Raw genomic sequence first — 17819 nt, 5'->3', positions numbered from 1 at the left:
ATTGCTCCAGGACTCCCCTGCAATAGGACAACCCCAGACTGCTGATTCCTCCCTCAGAAGTGGACATGTAGTGTTCAGGAGCTCCCTGAGCCCAGCTGTTTCCTTGGTGCTTGGCTTGGTTCTGGGGCCATGCTGATGGCTGAAGCACCAGGGAAGGATGTGCAAAGGAGATGGAACTTCTTCAGTGTCTTTCTAAGTGTGGGGTGGGGAGAAGTGAGTTACAGACTGGAAGCTGCCAAGCCTGCAAGCAGCCCAGTTTCCTTCAGCAGCATGCAAGCATAGCCACCACAGCAGCACCATGTCTGCAGCTTGGTGCTGAACTGAGCCCTGGTGGGAAGTGAAATTTCATGTCCTTGTGTTGAGCACTCCAATCTCCTCTGGTGTCTCAACGGAGAACCCAGCAGAATGCCCAGGATGAGGCTATCAGAGATGGCTGCTGCCTCCCAGTATGTGCTTAAGGTCATCTCATCACTGCTTTGTGCGAGTATGCGGGGGCCCAGCTGAGATCTGAGCCACTTTCTGTAAAAATGTGTCACATGCAAACACCCTGTGCCAAAGAGCTTATGGTGTGAGAAGGAGAGGCAAGGGATGCTGGGGGATAAAATGTCACAGACATGAAAAAAGAAATGCCTTGGGTCACAGACCTATTCTGTTGGAAAGCTTCTTGGGGAACAGAGCTCTCCTGAATTCTGTATAATTGACACCTCTTTGCAAGTGCTGCAGGCAATACAGGTGCTGTCTAGTGAAACAGCCTCTTGAGAGAGGATGCTAATCAAGTATGATGAAATAGAATGGCAATGGTTTAGTCACACAGCCTCCTATGATCAAACAGCATCTTCCCAAGGCATGAATCACACTATGGGTTCTGTTCCAGCACAGTAAGACTGGGTTACTAGACCAGGGTGTGAGAGAGCTGGCTGCCAGTATTGCTTTTATTTATCTGAATCTTACTAGAACAGAGGCATTTATTTAGTTTTTCCTGGTGATGTCTTCAGAGGCTTCCAGTGACTTAAATTTGCATCACCCTTATCCCTTTAAGTTGTCTCGACAAACACTTCCTGGTTGTGCATCACCTGGCCATGCACCACCCACTGACACTTGACACTGAGTGTCATTTTACTCCAAGCTGCCTGTTTTCTATCAGGCTTGGAGACTAATGGCATAACCTTGCATATTGCCGATCTTCGCGATGGAAATCGGAGTTCTGCTACTGTTTCTTTTCATCTGGACACAGATCCTTCCTGGACTTGTACCTCGTATTCCATGATGAAATCCCTTCTCTCACCTCTGTGCTGAGATTACAGTCAAATTGTTCATACTGAGCTTCTCCAGAAAGCTTGTTTTAGCAGAACTACCCACATGTTTTGAAAGCAAGCCATTGATACAGCATCAAGGAAAGGAATGGCCCTAAATGGTTCAAGAAAAGCAAGCAAGTAAGAAAGAATGGGTAAAGAATGCAACTTTTACTGTTTTCATCATTCAGCTGTTGTGGAGTACCTCAATAAAGGGACCAGAGATAGATTAGTACATTGACAGTTTCCATTATCAGACAGGCTGCTTTTTGCCATTTTTCTGGCTCAGATATGCACATGGTTTTAACAGAACTGTAGCTCTGATATAAAATATGACTTTTTTATAACTCATATATGTTTTTTTTAAACACATCATTAACCTGTGCCATTCCAAAGTGCAGATACCTTTAGTGTCTTCCAGTATTTTCAAAATTTTGCTTTGAACTGTTGAAGACCAAAATATTATTTAGGTGTGTCTTGAGGCTCAGAACAATAAGCCAAATAAATTGCAAGGTGCCTTTTTCTTCTTTTTTTCTCCAGATAAAAAGAAAAAAAAAGAAGCAGGGCAATCAGCTAAGTAGAAATTTTTGTCTGTATGATATGATATAAATGCAATTACGATTTCTTTTAGGCTTGGACTCTCAATCTTTGCATTCTGGTAATTAAATGCGTTCCTTGCTTGTTGAGTCATTGCACTGAGTGCAAAACCTATCACTGGTATTTTCACACCACAAATATCAGAAGAATCCAATTAAGAGAAAATATATTGCTGTGGATAGTATCTTTCAAAACGAATAATTCCATATAGGCTAGAAATCACATTTTACAGGGTATGAAAACCAAACCTATAGAATCATTAATTAGTTAGTTTATATATATGTCTATACACAAAAAGTATATATGTGTGTATATGTAGGTATAGATGTATGTATATAAAGCTTTATTTGTGTAAGTTTATTGGTTGATTTTGAGCAATTCCCATGTATTTAATGTACTTAACTCAAAGCCAAACATGTGTAACTGCATCTTTATGCTACACAATCATTCTTACTGGCTGCCATGGCTACCGACTAAATGTCAAAATGCAAAAGACAATGAAAGGAGGCAGTCCGGAAAATCTAATTTACTTCTGGGTTTTGAATGGAATTTTAATTTTGTGGGACATTTTAAAATAAGAATGTCTCATCAGTTTGAATAAAGACATTTTCTTTATAGAATTTGCTTTCTGCACACAATTGCAAATGACATATGTAAGTGGATTACTTACAAAGGAAGAATCCCAATTCTTGCAATTATACAATGGGACACACATTATAATTGTGTTAATTAACAGTAGTATTTTAAATTTGAATGCCAGAACAAAATAAGCTCCTAGTAAATAACTTCTGAGTTTCCATACAAAAGTGTTTGATATTAGATTTTGACTGTTGACATAACTCATATTTGTGGAAGATTTTGCTTTAAACCCAAGGAGGCGTAATAATGGAAACTGTGTTATTCTTATGTTTTATGTTGTAGGGCTTAATTCCCCTTTTCCATAACAAAGACTATTGGAATGTAAATGTTTTTATACAATTTTAAATCTACTCAGATCTACTCAGTGGGGTATATGTGGGCGTAAGGGGATGTATTTAATTATGAGATATTACAAAGAACGAAATTTCTGGGTTTAGAGAAATGTAATCCCTAATTTAAAACAGTCTCCCTATGTAGGAAGCCCATCAAATGCATGTGCATCTTTGGAGAAATGCTTCGATTCAAAAAATAATGTCTTCAGGTTTTGAAGGAAAAATAATGCATTCAGGTTTTAAAAGCACTGCACAGAGTAAGCAAAAATGCCAGCAACTCCTTCACCAATCATGTTCATACAAAGCAGATTCTGTAAAATTCATCTTTTCACTGGTGTTTTCTGCTAACAAGTGGGCAGCAGAATGACTAGGAGAAGTATCTTTTGGCAGGTCACCAAATCTAGAAACTGGGGCTAGTGTGGAAATCTATTCTTACAACATTGAAAGGGATAGGATAATTTTCTGTTAGTCTTCTCCACAGTCCAAAAAAAGTACAAATGCCCAAGTGAGGTTTCAGATGATGGGTTCCTAAACTCATAACTGTCAATGCTGAAGGATGAAGTGTAAGAACCAAAATAGGAATGGATACTGGGGAAATGACTTTTTAAAATAATAAGTTTGCAGAAATAAATTCAGCATGTGTAGGTTGGCTCCAAAAGTCTCACAAGGGAGAGGTTTTTTATTTTATTTTATTTTTTTTCTATTTCTTCAATCTTTCTTTTAAATGTCCAGGTTTGGAAGACAGAGAGAAGAAGCAGAGGTGTGCATGAATCAGCAGGAGGGGTTTGTTGGGTTCACCTTTGATTGAAGGTGTTTGGTGCTGTGGTGCTGCACCTGAGGTTCCACATCCAGTCTTGGATCCCCCAATTGAAGAGTGACATGGAGGAACACCTGAAAGTCCAGTGGGGGGCTGTCAGGAAGGTGGGGGATAACTAGGCAAAGAGGTGGCTTAAGGTAGTGAGCACACTGTATGAGGTGCTCAAATTCATGAAATGACAGAAACAAACCCTTCTATATGACACACATCTGTCACTCTGTGGCTTTCAGAGTTTTCTGTGTCACCTTTACCTAAACAATCTATGCAGTTATTACTACTAATTACCAGATTTATGTTTCTGCTATTGTATCCTGCCATGCCTTTATGCATACATGCAAACATTTGATTGCTTCCATAATGAAAATAATGATACCTCTCAACAGCATATAAACTCTATCATGGTTGGGCATAGATTATAAATATTATTGAGTATGCTAACCAGACGATGTATAAAACTAACAAGAAAATAAAGAAAGATAAAGAATGATGCTTCTTCTTGGAAATGACACTGTTGGCAAAGAAATTAGTGTATTATTCAGAATTGATTAAATTGGCTGAGAAGGAACATTTGCTGGTGGGATATTTTTATTACAATTGATGCTACAATAAAACTAGAACAAGAGCTACTGCTTGCAGGGAAGTGACCTGTGTTTTAAGTAGCTTTGCTCTGATTTGCATAATAGAAGCACTTTGATTTTTGAAGATGTAAAATTAATGGATAAATGTCTATGCTATCATTTGTATAGACTTTTGGGAATGTGAATGCTCCCAATTATTTCACAATCTTTCATGACTCATCTCTCTTTTTCATCTTTCTCTTCTCCTTCCCTCTTTTTTACTGTTTTTCAATTTAGAGGTATTTTTCTCATCCCAAAATATTACTGAAAATTTCAAGAGTACATTTGCTCTGTCAGTGTCTCTCTCTCTGCAGCTATCTGTTTCTGTCTGTGCCTCTCTATTTTTTCTGCAATACCAGCCTTCACTTAGAAGAAAATCTTGATGAATTTAGAGACACTGCTCTGCTATTAAATTAACCACATGAGGAGCTGATCCCTGCAGAGATGCTCCACTGATTGTTGGTGCAAGGGTGTTTGTCTCATTTAGAATAAAAAAAAAAGATCCTGCAATAGCGAGGTTTTCAGGGCACTGTGCACCAGCATCAACAATCTGCCATTAATGGCAAATCAGAACTTCTTTGTTGTTCAGCCTGTCCTTTAGAACAGACTTATCAAACTTCTAGAACTAGATTGTCCATCGAATTGTAAATATGTTCTAAAAGTAGCAGGAGTTAGATATCCCGAAATGTCAATTTGTAACAGCCTATTCTGTGTTTTTCATTATACAATCAAGTTCTTTTTCCAGTATAAAAAGAAGTTTCTTTTTCTGAATAATAAAATTCTCTTGTTTTTTTTTAGTGTAGCTGGCTCTTACATGATTTAAAAAAATTATAAAGGAGATGTTTCCTCCTAAATTGATGCTTTGAGAGTTTTAAAGGGGGAAAAACAGGTTCATCAACGTAAATCAACATCAATCTACTTCACCCACAGACTTCCATTGGTTTAGTATCTAATTCTGTCAAGGTTGATGTTCCTGGCCTTTGCAGATCTTATCTACTTAAATGTGCCACACTGTCAGCCATCGCTATTTCCCACCTTGTGCCACTCTGTTTCTCCCACTGCATCAGAAAATATGTCCTTCCACTGAAAACAACATTGTTAAACTACAATTTGGTCTACAGTTTTCTTGTCTGGAAGGCTGGTTCTTCCTGAATTTTGGAGAAGGTTTTAGCTAAAAACATTTCACTATTTCCGTGACGATGACTAGGGAAAATACATGCATGTGGGTAAGCCAAGCAAGTGGTTATTGCACTTGTTTGAAAGGTTCTAGTGCTTTGTGCCAGGGAATCATTCTTCATTTGAAAAATTTGTCCAGGCCATGGGATAAGTCAATGAAAGATCAGATTTCAGCCTTCAGCCTTGTCTGAGAGACACAAATCCAAGCTTTACAGCCAGTTTCTCTCAAGCCACTTTGTGCTGGATTCTGATTCCACATGGGCTGAGAGTGATGTTATGGACCAGAGGAGCACTGAAAACTGGAAAAAAAAAAAGAGGAAACAACTATCCTGTGGTCTCAATTCCTCCCCTTCTGGCCTCATAGAAGTGTGAAGGACCACAGGAATGAAGAAGCTGCGTGAAGAGATGAGAGCAGAATCTGCATTGTGGTAGTAACTGCCAAGAGCAGACAAATTAAAAAAAAATAAAGAAGGAAAATCAAGCAGGTAAAGTCAGTCAGGGAATAGGATGACTGAAACTGGATCAAGAATGAGGACAACACTTGACTGACTGGATAATGAAACTAGGTTGAGAAAATCAGGAAAAAGGTACCAAGGAAATGGATGAGACTGAAAATCAGTAGGTCATGGGGATGGAGTAGATGGGAAACTGATTAGGACGGTAGATTGTTCACAAGAACATTGAGAGTTTTATCTAATAGAAATATTCCTAACTGCTATCTCAGACTTTCCCCTAAGCACAAATTACATAGAAGGCTATAAAAATAGTAGTCACAGTTCAGGGACAGACTGGGGTCCATCTGATATAATGTTCTGTTTCCACAATACTTTTTCCTAATTTTTTTTAATCTTGGAAATTCTGTTTGCATAACTACATAGAAGTGTGATAAATGTAATTTTGCAACCTTCGTATTATAGATTACCTGTTTGCTTATCTAAATGCCTTCATTTTGCTGCATGGGTTCATGTTCTTATTGCAACTTTTACCCTCAACAGACCCGTTACATCTTTGTGCAGAAACCAGGATGCCAGGAGAGATGAGACCTCTAGAACAGCACTGGCAAACGATGCAAACTGGTAATTACAATTTTGCAGAGGACTTGAAAATACTTCTGTCATGTTTATTCCTGCTTTTCAGGCCTCTCATAACAAGAAGATGAAATACTTTACAATGTTAATCAAATACAGTATGGTTCCCTAAGTAAGATATTTCCCTTTATGTTTCACTGCGAAAAAAAGTAATGGAGTAACTTGAATTGTCAATGCAGCTTAAAAAATACCTTAATATTACTTTTCTTAAGAAGTCATTATTGATATTTTGCTTGGAAAATGGTATTTAGACTTAAAACATCATTTCCCAGCAAGAAGTTATTTGCCTTGAGAACAAGTGGTTTGTTGACAAATATTAAACATTTAGGTTTTTCATTCAGGAATCAGGGTTTCATTCTTGCCTACAGCATATAATATTGAAAGTCTCCTAACTGCTGTCTCAACAGCATCAAAAAATATCTGAGCACATAAAAAAAATATCAGCTTAGAAATAGCTTTTTGTATTACATCTATGTAAAAAACACCAGCACCTGAAGACAATGATTTGAGTGACATAAGATACCCTTTTTTCTCACATGAATAAAGCAAGCAACAAATACATCAAAAAAATTGAAAAATTATCGATATGGATGCATTTGCTTTAAGATTTCTTAGGTACATGCAACTTTTCTTACAGCTCCATTCAGGTAACCAGAGGATTTGCAACACAAAAATACTAGTAAACCAAAAAAGGCAATTTCTGCTGCAATTCCATATAGCAATGTTGCTAAAAAAATTCTTGTGCATCTTTGACATGGCTGTGATCTCCACAGTCCATTGAAAAAGAAGAAATAGTAGCCATGATGATATTAGTCACTTCAGGGAGCTCTACCAATTAAGTGACATCCAGAGTCATCCTACTGGAAACCAGAGGATGAATTTGAACATGTATATATCAGAAATCTTAGTTCAAAAGGACAATTTGTGTTTTCAGCAATTTTGAAAGCATCAAAATAGCATCAAGATCAAAAGTTATAGGTACTTCGAGATAAGTGAATATATTTGAATGTAGATACTTCATCTACCTTCCAGTAAGGTATACCTTAGCTTAGGGTAAATTCTAAATTCATAGAGCTCTGTGCCTTCAGTAGCACAAAATACACACATCATTATTATTTCTTTACCTAAAAAATTCCCTAAGGATTTTAAAGAAGTAGCTCAATAGCACAGAATGCTAAAACAGCTTTAGCAGGTAAGTTGCTCTGTTTCTTAATCTGATCAGTATGGATTTTGGCACTTCTATAACATCAGAGCACGGTTATACATTTTCATGCAGTATGGAACATAACCTCACATCCCAGCTCTGAGGTAAGTACCCAAGATTATCCCCATCTTAAAGAGGAGAAAGTCAGGTCACAAAATGATTCCAATAAAGGAACTAGGTGCCTAAAATGATGCTTAAGAAAACTCAGGTTTCTAAATCAAGAATCTGTATCCTAGAAATCCCTATACAGATGAGGAGAGCTCATGAGAATACAGAAAATTACAATTTCTGATCTTTAAATTGGGGTGCATTGCAGGGTGCTAAACTTTGGACAAGCAAGGACACCTCAGACTTGAAATGTTTAAGCCACTAACATTGGGAACTGCATGTTCCCCCAGGTCACAGCCAGTCCTCAGAAGAAATCTGTGTAGTCTATTTCCTGGGAGTGTGTGGCACACAGAGGTAGCACAGGGCTCCTCATAAACAGAAGAGCAAGCCACAGTTTTTCTTTTAAAATGTAGCTGAGGAGGAATGCTGCTGGCTGTCTTACTCCTGACCATTGGAGCAACTGCCTACAGTGACATCTTTGACCGGGAAATGCTAAAGCTGGGGTTAAACTCCCAAAATTTCCATTCAAGCCAAAGCATCCTGTCACCCAAAGGAACTGAGGTTCTATTTGCTGCTTCCACAACTGTTTCTATTTTGCCATATCATGCAAAATCCAGCAATGCTCCTGGGATTCCCAGCTCCTAGGTGTAGGTCATCCTCCCTCCTGTGTGCTCTCTTGTCCTCTCTCTAGCATGATGCTCTTCCCATGGGAGAGTGGAAAGAAGACACAGCTCGGCATCCCTGGTATTCTGTAGGGAAGGAGGACACAGAGGGACACGGGCCACCACACCCCAGCACCACACCTGGAGACCAACCACCAGCTGTGGCTCAGGGGCAGGAGCTCACCCATTCCCACATCTTTTCCTCCACCCATCACCATGGAAGAGACCGAGCCAGGGCTTCCCTAAGGCTGTGTGTGAAGAGTCCAAGGGACAGCTGAAGGCTCACCATTCCTCCTGGCATTTCCTCTGGGCCACTGAATTATGAGTACATTCACTCTGGGTAGACCTTGACCATAGCCAAAGGTGCTGACCTCTCCCTCTGTGCTGTGGAGGTACAGCCATGCCTGTATCTCACCTCAGGTGATTTACTAACCCTATCCTCAGTCACCTCTCCAAACTAAACTACTGATTGGGGTTAAATTGGTGAAAAACTCCTAACAATCCTGTTTTGTGGCTGTGTCTGTGAAGAATCACAACTTCACACAATAACTGCTACAACAGGGATAGGTTTTGTGCACTAGAGTGAATGCATAATTCATAATTTATTTATGAATTTTATTTATTCATAATTTATTTATGAACTGCTTGGATTTGAAGCTATAATTTAGAAAAATAACATTTTTGAATATATTCAGCAAAGTCTAATATTTTGTGCAGATGCTGTGCACCAATTTAACTGCACATCCTGGCAGAAATAGCTTAAATTTACTTTAGTGGTTAAATTATGCATTAGAAGACAGGAAAAAGAAAACCATAAGTGGAAGAGAAAATGAAATAATTTCAGATCAGCTTTGTATGCTGGTATTTGTCAGACACATGATGTCGTAAGTATTTAGTTCCCAGTAGCCAACATTTACACATTAGTCCATTTTTTTTTTTTTTTTTGACTCATATGCAGGTCCACATGGATTGAGGTCTCCAAAGCAATTTTTGCCCATGTTTGAAAAGTTCTGAGCAACTAGAGGAACAGGTACTGTCTGCACTGCAGCCATGGGTACCCAGCACCTTGCAGGGCTGAGGTATCTGTCCCTGGTAGAATTGCTGGCTGAGATTCCCCATGGGGACCCACCCTTCCAAGTGGGATCAACAGTACTTTTAAACTGAATGAAAACCAACACCACCTCAGACTGTATCCACAGAATAGTGTGAGGGTTGTGTGTAGCCTAGAAAGAATTACGAATAGCAGCCATCCCTCCAAATCAGCTTCTGTGTCCCCATAGGCCAAAGACCAGCTGGTTGTGCTGAGGACAGTGGTTGTACTCCATTGGCTCCAGTGAGGCAAGACTCCTTTGCAAAGTTGGTTCATCTACCATCCATTTTATGGATAAATGCTGAAGAAGGCATGTTTTCTACAAGCCACCTGAGGATGGCAATAGTTTTTTGTTTTTAAAGGTGACTTGTATGGAGAACTGACAGGATTTTTTGAAGGTAGTTACTGCAGAGGTAGGCAAGCACTGCTGCTTCGTGATGTACCATTTGCTTGTCCTCTTGGGCAGAGCTACTGAGAGTGCCAGCATAAAGGGTTTTGAAGCCTGATACCCTAAGCTGAAAGGCAAATTTACACTCCCTCTCTTTGCCCACTAGTCACGGGGCCAGATGCTACCCTCAGTCCCTTATGTTCAGCTTTTTTTGCTATACCAGCTTTAGCAAAGCTTTTAATGAGTCAATTTTCCAACTATATCAATGATGTGGTGTGACACCATTTTTGGATGCCTACTTTAGGACTCCTAAGGTTTGTTATTTTTCAGGAGTGCTGAGCATCTCTTTGCCTCTTTTGTCTGTGAACTATTAAGGTAGTTAAATCAGACCTACATAAAAACACTGCACAGGTCAAGTACTGCCCAGACTGATCTGTCATGGCAACCTTCTGTTCTCTGTGTTTAGACTACAAAATAATGCTGACTTCTCTCTGCAAGCAATTAGGAGAATCAATTAGCTAATAGCATATAGTCTTTGAAGGCTAAAACATTACCTAAATATATTGCTGGATGTGAGTGCCCCATCTCTTTTTTGCAATGAGGTTGTTTTTTTTTTATTTTTCTCAAATTAATGCTATTAATTTGAAAATGGAGAACTCTTTTCTAAAGAAATTAATATGTCACCTGAGATAGATCTAACCATAAGGTTAGATTACACAGTATATAAAATAAAAAATAGGTGTGCAATATGTGATATAGAGAAATGTACTATTGTTGAACAAATACCAAGAGTAAAAAAATCCAGTCTTAAATAATAAATTAAAGAAAATTCAAATTCACAAAATCTATGTGAATGAACTACATGATAACATTATTAAACAGGGAAGTTTTTAGCCTAACTAGAGCTTATATTGGGACAAAGAGGTGATGGTAATGGAGGTGGAGGTGAGAGAACATTTTGGAAGTGTTCAAGCTGCTGAAGTTTATTTTTATTTCCTCAGTGTGTTATGGGATATCTTCCATAAGAAAATGGAATAGATGACGTTCCATTTCTCCTGCCTGTACACCTCAGGGTAAGTAAAGAACTGCTATGAGGCAATATAAATCCTTAGCCATATGGACTGTTTTTAAAATTATTCTTGTCTTAATTCTCAATAGCAGGAAGAGTAATCAAGTCTTTAAAAACCAAGAAAAGAATGTGAATAGGTGTTAACCTCAGTTCTTTAGTGAATTTTACTTACCAACATTTTTATATTAGCTCAGTAATAAAAGTTCACAGAAAAAATAAACTAACTGAAATGTTACCTACCACTTCAGTTTCCTTATCACATCAAAATTTTATTAGAAATGGTTTTTTTTCACCCAGAGGGTTGTTGAGCACTGGAACAAGCTCCATAGGGAAGTGGTCACAGCACCAGCCTGAGTTCAAGAAATGTTTGTACAATGCTCTCAGGCACATGGTGTGACTCCTGGAGATGGTTCTGTGCAGGGCCAGAGGTTGGACTCAGGGACCCTGATGGGTCTCTTCCAACCTGGTATATCCTGTGATTTCTTCTCCTAGTTCTTCAAAAAATTTGGAATAGTGGTATCTCAGTCAAATCACATTTCTGCCAACATTATGATACAATAAATAACTTTCTGATTCTTGCCTATGTTTATTCCTCTCTTAAAGTAACTTCCTATTTACAGACATGTAATTTTGTGACAGTTGGAAATAATTCAGAGCTGACGTATGCTCATTCATTTATAAAAGGGGAAGGTTAAAACCTTCAGCTAAAAACTGAATAATATGGAAAGGAGTGTGTTCAGTCCAAATTCAGCCTGGCACTTAGCCATGTTGTTTAACTTGAAGCTTGTCATTGCCATTGATATTCAGATGAGTATTCATGTGCAATTGTTGACAATCAAGCAATTGTTTAAGTGTAGCAGCAGATCAGAGGCAGAACTCCCACCCCTTTGCAGTAAAAAAAGGCTACTTATAAAAATAATGGAACCAGTTAAACTCAACAACCATACTCTTATTTATGACTTCATATGTATGTTACATGCCAGATAAAACAATGATGTAGTACTCAGTTAACAGAAAAACTCAGCAGTGGCCTTACATCCATCAAGCTAGGTATCGAGGTCTGAGCTTATAACTAAAATGCAAATGACAAAGTAGAAGAGCAAATTTGAAGCATTTCTACAATGGTTTAATCAGTCTCACTCAGATATGTTATATCTGAGAAAGAGGGAGCATGCTGTTGTCTCAATTCCAGTATCCTCATAATCCCACCCATTTATCACCAGGGTTCCTGACTACCTCAAAAGGAGCTGGCATTAAAACACTTCCATAACACACTATTAACACATACCCCATGTATTTCTGTTAAAAACTTCCTATAAAATAAACCAGAACCATAATGGGGACTGAGATTTTCTGTATGATGGTTGTCTGAAGATGTTCAGACAACAAATATTCTTTAAATAAAACATCACAACAAAAGAAAGAAATAATGGTTTCAAACACTTTTTAGTTCTAGTGGCATAATAGACTACTTCACCTTCACACTGCCATCTGTGTACCTTACACTAAGTTTATCAAACCAGATATGTGGCCTGATGGGTCTGTAGTGACCGTGATTTAGGGTCATAAATCAGGGCAAAGGCCCTGATTTATGTAACAAATGTCCTGTTTTCTTGGGAGCTTAAGATGTGAAGGAGTCCCTCTATCCAATACATAATTCATGTGGAAGATGGTGTCAGGGGGATGATGAAGTTTAAAAGCCCCCAGAATTTCTGTACAGTAGTGTTACATGGAATTTCAATAAAAGACACACTTTAAAAAAAACCCCAAACAGAGATGCTTGTGTGGCATGCATCATTCAGGTACTATGTAAACTAAACAGAAAGAAGAACTTGCAGGCATTCAGAGTGTAATGACCTCCAGAAGTTCTTGCAGCTGTTGAAACTCCTACGTAAGTAAAAGGAGCTTTCCCTGAAAACCTTTTATTTTACACAGATTAATAGAAAATTAGGCTTGATTTTGCTTTCTATGGCAGAATATAAACAGGCTTGTTCAAGGTATTTAGCATCTGCCTAACCTGAAGAGTGTGAAGAGTTCTGTCCAAAGCCAGTAGACTATTCACATGCTCAGACACCTGATTAAGTGCCTTGCTGGACCAGGGCCAGAAATATAATAGTGGGCTGGGTTAAGCTGATTAGAAATGTTTTGCTGGCTCCAGTGGTAGCACGACCTAGCCTTTATTGCCACTTTGCAAAAGCTGATGCTCAACAGGAAAAAAAACAGGCACTCTGTAGTTCTTTCAGTGTTCTACTGGGTAAAGTTTGAGTACAGAATAAATGTAGCTCATTTAGCCCTAACTGGAAATGTGCATTACTGAGAATGCATCTATTTTTCCACATGAAAGTAAAATTTCTTGCTTTGTTGTAACTCTTGAAATGAAGTGGCTTATTCTAATAGGCTGTTTAGATACAAATTTTGTCTATTTATAACAAGGAAGACTGTAGTTTAAAGAAATGGTGAAGAGAATCCTTTAAGCTTTGTGAGTTTAAAGATGGAAGATGCTTTTAATAAAGTAACTTTAATTTTCTAATTGAATGTTGTTGTAATTAGTATTTTTGGAAACTGGAGCTAGGTGGCTGCATGGCTTTTTATAGCTGGTATAGGTGGCTCGTTAACGAGGGATTAACAGACAAACTGGTGCCACGCAGTCCCTCTGTCTCTGGGTAAACCTAATGATTCCTAGCATCACTCTTGCCGCAGAAATCTTTATATTTGTGTGATGAGAGATCATTAACACCAGGCTGAGGAGCCCTTCCTTCCCTTGTGGCAGAATTCCTAACAGGCCTTCTGCAGCGCTAAGTCCCCGACCGACTACAAATTATCAATACTGATTACCGGATTGCTGCAGTGGGGAGGGGACGGCGTGCTCGGCACTGCAGGGCTGGCCAGGCTCCCACAGCCCTCACTTCCCCCCTCTGTTTGCATCTACAGCTGTCTCATGCCTTGCTCCCAGGGGTGCCACAGCCGCGTTAGAATGCTTTCAATCCACACCAATTGTTCCTTGGGAGCGGAACATCAGCATTCAGATAAATGCTTTGGTGTAATGCATCGGTTTCAGCCGGTGCCAGGAGGGTTTGGTGTAACTTCGTGCAATGCGATGAAGAGTGCTAACAAGAATCTGCACAAATGAAAATTTAAACAGGATTTGCTTATTGGGGAGGACACTAATTGTGTTGGGAGCACTTCAATCTTATTTTGTGGGATTTGCGTGTGCGTGGCATTAATGGTGAATGATTGTGAAAACTTGAATTTGAATGCGTCAAACGCAGGTCCAGCCTCTTTCCTCTTCAAAAAGAAAAAAAAAAAAAAAAAGAAAAAGAAAAAAAAAAACCCTCAAACCAACAAAAATCAATCCTAAGGAGCGTCAGGGTCTGGACGCTTTCAGCAGCCCGACCCCAACACTGTTCTCCCTCTCCTTCTTCCACACCCTCAGTGGGATTTTTTCGCCCACGCTACCCAGCAGCCTCCCTCGAACAAAGGGGCCAGAGCCGGGCTACCGCCCTTCGCTGCTGCGGGACCAGCAGGACCAACAGGGACCGGGCGGGCAGGCGCTCCCCGGCAGCCCCGCGGGGCCGGCTGCGGCGGGGCGGGCGGAGGAGCCGCGCCCCGTCCGGCCGCTCCCGGGCCGGGCTGGGCTGGGCTGGGCCGGGCTGGGCCGGGCTGGGGGCTGGGGGCGGCGCGCCGCGGCGGCAGGGCGCGGCTCCTGCGGGGGAGGGGGGGATGCTCTCCCTGCCGCTGGAAAACGCGAGTGACAACAGCCCCGGCAGCCGCCCCCCGGGACAGAGAGCAGGGCGGGCACTGCTAGCGCACAGCAGCTCTCCCGATGCAGTGACCTACTTCAGCCGCCCCCCCGGCAGACTGCAGGTGCGGGCAGCGCCGGGGCAGCGCCGAGCGGCGGCTCCTTCTCGCCCCCTCCCGCAGCGCCTTGCTGAGCTGGGCTGGGCTGAGCTGGGCTGGGCTGGGCTGGGCTCAGCTGGGCTGGGCTGGGCGCGGCCGGCCGCAGTGCGCGCCTCCCGCGTCCGCCCCGCCGCAGCCCCCCCGCCCGGCACCGCGGCCCCGCCGGCCCGGCCCGGCCCCGCCCGCAGCCCCCGGCCCGCGCCGAGCCCCCTCGGGCGGCGGTGCCTCTCCCCGATTGCCTTTTTATTCTCCCCACGCGGTTTCGGAGGCAGGGGGGAGCGCTGACTCCGGCCGGCGGGGATGGGTGGAGGCACACTGACGACAGGGATAACTTTACCGTTCTTTTTTAAAAATATTTTTTTTTTCTTTCTTTTATATATATTTATACATATATATACACACACACATGCACATATATAATATCTACCTATATATGTATAGATACACGTATATTTATGTGTATATATATACATATATATAGATAGATATATATAGATATAGATATATATATAGTCTATTCACCTTTAAAATAATAAAAACCGTTTCAAAATTACGCTGTGCTCGTATGCCAACCTCACCCATCGGTATATAATTAATCCGATCTCTGATTAGGATACTAAAACATCCCCATGTCCCACCCACCCTCTCTTTTTTTCTCTGATCAATGAAATTAAAAATATTTTCGGTTTTCTCTTGATTTTTTTTTTCCTAAACTTTTGGGAGAGCGAGAAGGACACCCAGTATAGGTAGCAGACCTAGGAGACGGTGGCCGTAGTACTGGCTGAAGGAAAAGAGAGGCGTTTTCTTACCCATTGCTGTTTTAGCCATGCTGGGATGTGCAGCTCTCAGAGGCGGCGAAGGCAAAGGGGTCCAGCTACAGCAGTGGAGAGAGGGAGAGAAGACTGAATAAGGCACTGAGTCAGCAGAGTGGGGCTGTGCAAGAGAAGGAGCAAGAGGCAGGAGCCCATGAATAATTATCACTCCTCTACCCAAGCAGATTGGCTCGAGAGGTCCCCTGACATGACTCCTGCAGAGCCAGAATCTCCGGGCATTAAATATTGATCCACCAATGGTGCTGGAGTACAAAGTGCCAGAATGCAGTTTGAAATGGAAATCAGTCCTTGGATGCTTCTCCCCCCTCGGTCTGGTGTTAATAGTACATTCCATGTCAAATGTTTTATGTCTTACATGAAAAAAGCCTATTGGTGTTGAGGGCTCTGCTGTTGCTACCTGTAAAACATGCACAAATTCATTTTAACATATTTCATTCCTAAGATACAGCAAGAAGAGTGACCATTGCAAGGGATTTCCTAGTCCATTTCAGTAAAACAGCTGCTCAGATTATTTTTGCCTCCTGTAAGGGTACACAGATATCCTATACAATTGTTTTATACTGAATGTTTCTGCATTTTAGTATCTTTTTTATTGTTTTACTGTCCCCAGACCTAACCTTGGTCATCTCAAACTTTTCTTAACCTTTGGAACTGGTAGCTGAACCTGCTTACACTTTCGAAGGGCTCTGGAAATCCCAGAACAGGATAAATATGGACAGAAGTCAGTAATTACTTCCCTGATGCACTATGGTAAGAGTCACTGGGAAGATGTGAGCTTGATTCCCTTGATAAAGTGTGCAGGATGGGATCTGATGTGGTCATTACATGAAAGGGGATGGACACGTCCTAAGAATTCCCTACACTAATTTTGAAAATTCTCTATCCCTGGCCAGAGGAAAGCCAGTGACATAACTGGCAGCCACTAAACAAATGTGGTAGAGATTAATTGAAACACTGCTAGAAACAGGGCAGTGATGGGACCTGTTTGTACATCTTGCAGGCCTGGGAGCAGTTGCTGGCCTAGAGGAGCCAGTATCCAAGGCCTTGGCACAAAGAGAGGGATGCTCCACTGTTACCTTCTCATCTCCCCGTCCAGCTGGAGCTCATTGTCTCTCCCAGGGGATAACCAGCCTTACTGTTAAGAGCTTTAGGGATACCAGACTCCCACCCTGCTTCCAGACAGACAATGCACTGGGCAAATTTTCAGCTTGCAGTTTGGAGGACTCTACTTGTAGATATGCTTCATGGTGTTTGTATGGGGGGTGGGAAAAGCAGGGCATTGACACCGTTGCTCTTCCTTGTGTGGAGATGTTTGCAGCTGCACAGCCCACGCTGCCTGCCATCCCTGACTGTGATGCTGTCACTCTGTGTGTGCTTCCCTAGAACAGGTAACTCACAATTGTGCTTTTCAAGCTTCCTTGAAGTCAGCAAAGAGCACCTTTGAGTGAAGCATCACCCGGAGCACGGGCATAAGGCTGGCTTTCCCTTTTGAGACACTAATGACGAAGCTAAAAACTAAACTAGGTTTTGTTAAATGAGAATAGTAAAGTCTAGAAGTGAGTCTGGGGAGAGAAACATCCCCATGCGCAGACACCAGCATGGGAGCTGAGGCGGGGCAGACGCCGTGATGGCTCCTGCGAGGTGCAGGCAGAGGGGATGAGAACAGGTGTATCGGGATGCAAGGCCAGCCCATCCTCCTGAGGGACCCTGCCCGCGGGAGAGCAGGAAGGCGGCCCCGGGGCGCCGTGGCTTTCCAGGGTGTGTCACTTCAGGGCCCTCGGTTCTGTGGCGTTGGTGAGCAGGGGACAGGATTGCGACTGGATGTCTGTAGTAAGGGAGCTCATTCCCGAGAGGAAATGGTGAGCAACGGCGCCGTGCTACGCCCACAAGGGCGGCCCGGCCCCAGCCGCGGGGCCCGCCGAGCCTCCGGCGCCGGGCAGGGGCGGCTCCTCCCGGGCGGCCGGGGCTGCCGGGCGCTCTCCGTGGTGCTGGGGCGGCGGCGCTCCCGGG

At 41.8% G+C, this 17819-nt stretch overlaps 1 protein-coding gene and 2 long non-coding RNA genes across 3 annotated transcripts in view; 2 read left to right on the top strand and 1 right to left on the bottom strand.

Annotated features, from left to right (window-relative positions):
* Nucleotides 1-11996, top strand: part of LOC135281249 (uncharacterized) — a 54594-nt gene extending 42598 nt beyond the window's left edge. Inside the window, exons 2-3 of the long non-coding RNA XR_010347952.1 lie at nt 6466-6546; nt 11012-11996. This is a non-coding gene — a long non-coding RNA (uncharacterized LOC135281249). The remainder of the gene's footprint in view (nt 1-6465; nt 6547-11011) is intronic.
* The window catches only part of STMN2 (stathmin 2), a 39219-nt gene extending 23181 nt beyond the window's left edge, over nt 1-16038 (bottom strand). The window contains exon 1 of the mRNA XM_064389943.1: nt 15786-16038. Coding sequence (XP_064246013.1) covers nt 15786-15804 — 19 coding nt within the window. The 5' untranslated portion in view covers nt 15805-16038. The remainder of the gene's footprint in view (nt 1-15785) is intronic.
* A 1537-nt stretch (nt 16039-17575) lies between these two features.
* LOC135281242 (uncharacterized) overlaps nt 17576-17819 on the top strand; it is a 210084-nt gene continuing 209840 nt past the window's right edge. The window contains exon 1 of the long non-coding RNA XR_010347950.1: nt 17576-17668. This is a non-coding gene — a long non-coding RNA (uncharacterized LOC135281242). The remainder of the gene's footprint in view (nt 17669-17819) is intronic.

The sequence above is a fragment of the Passer domesticus genome, chromosome 1, assembly GCF_036417665.1.
Source record: "Passer domesticus isolate bPasDom1 chromosome 1, bPasDom1.hap1, whole genome shotgun sequence".
Taxonomy (NCBI): Eukaryota; Metazoa; Chordata; class Aves; order Passeriformes; family Passeridae; genus Passer; species Passer domesticus.
Note: the sequence above shows the minus strand (reverse complement) of the source record. Positions and strands in the feature narration are given on the sequence as shown.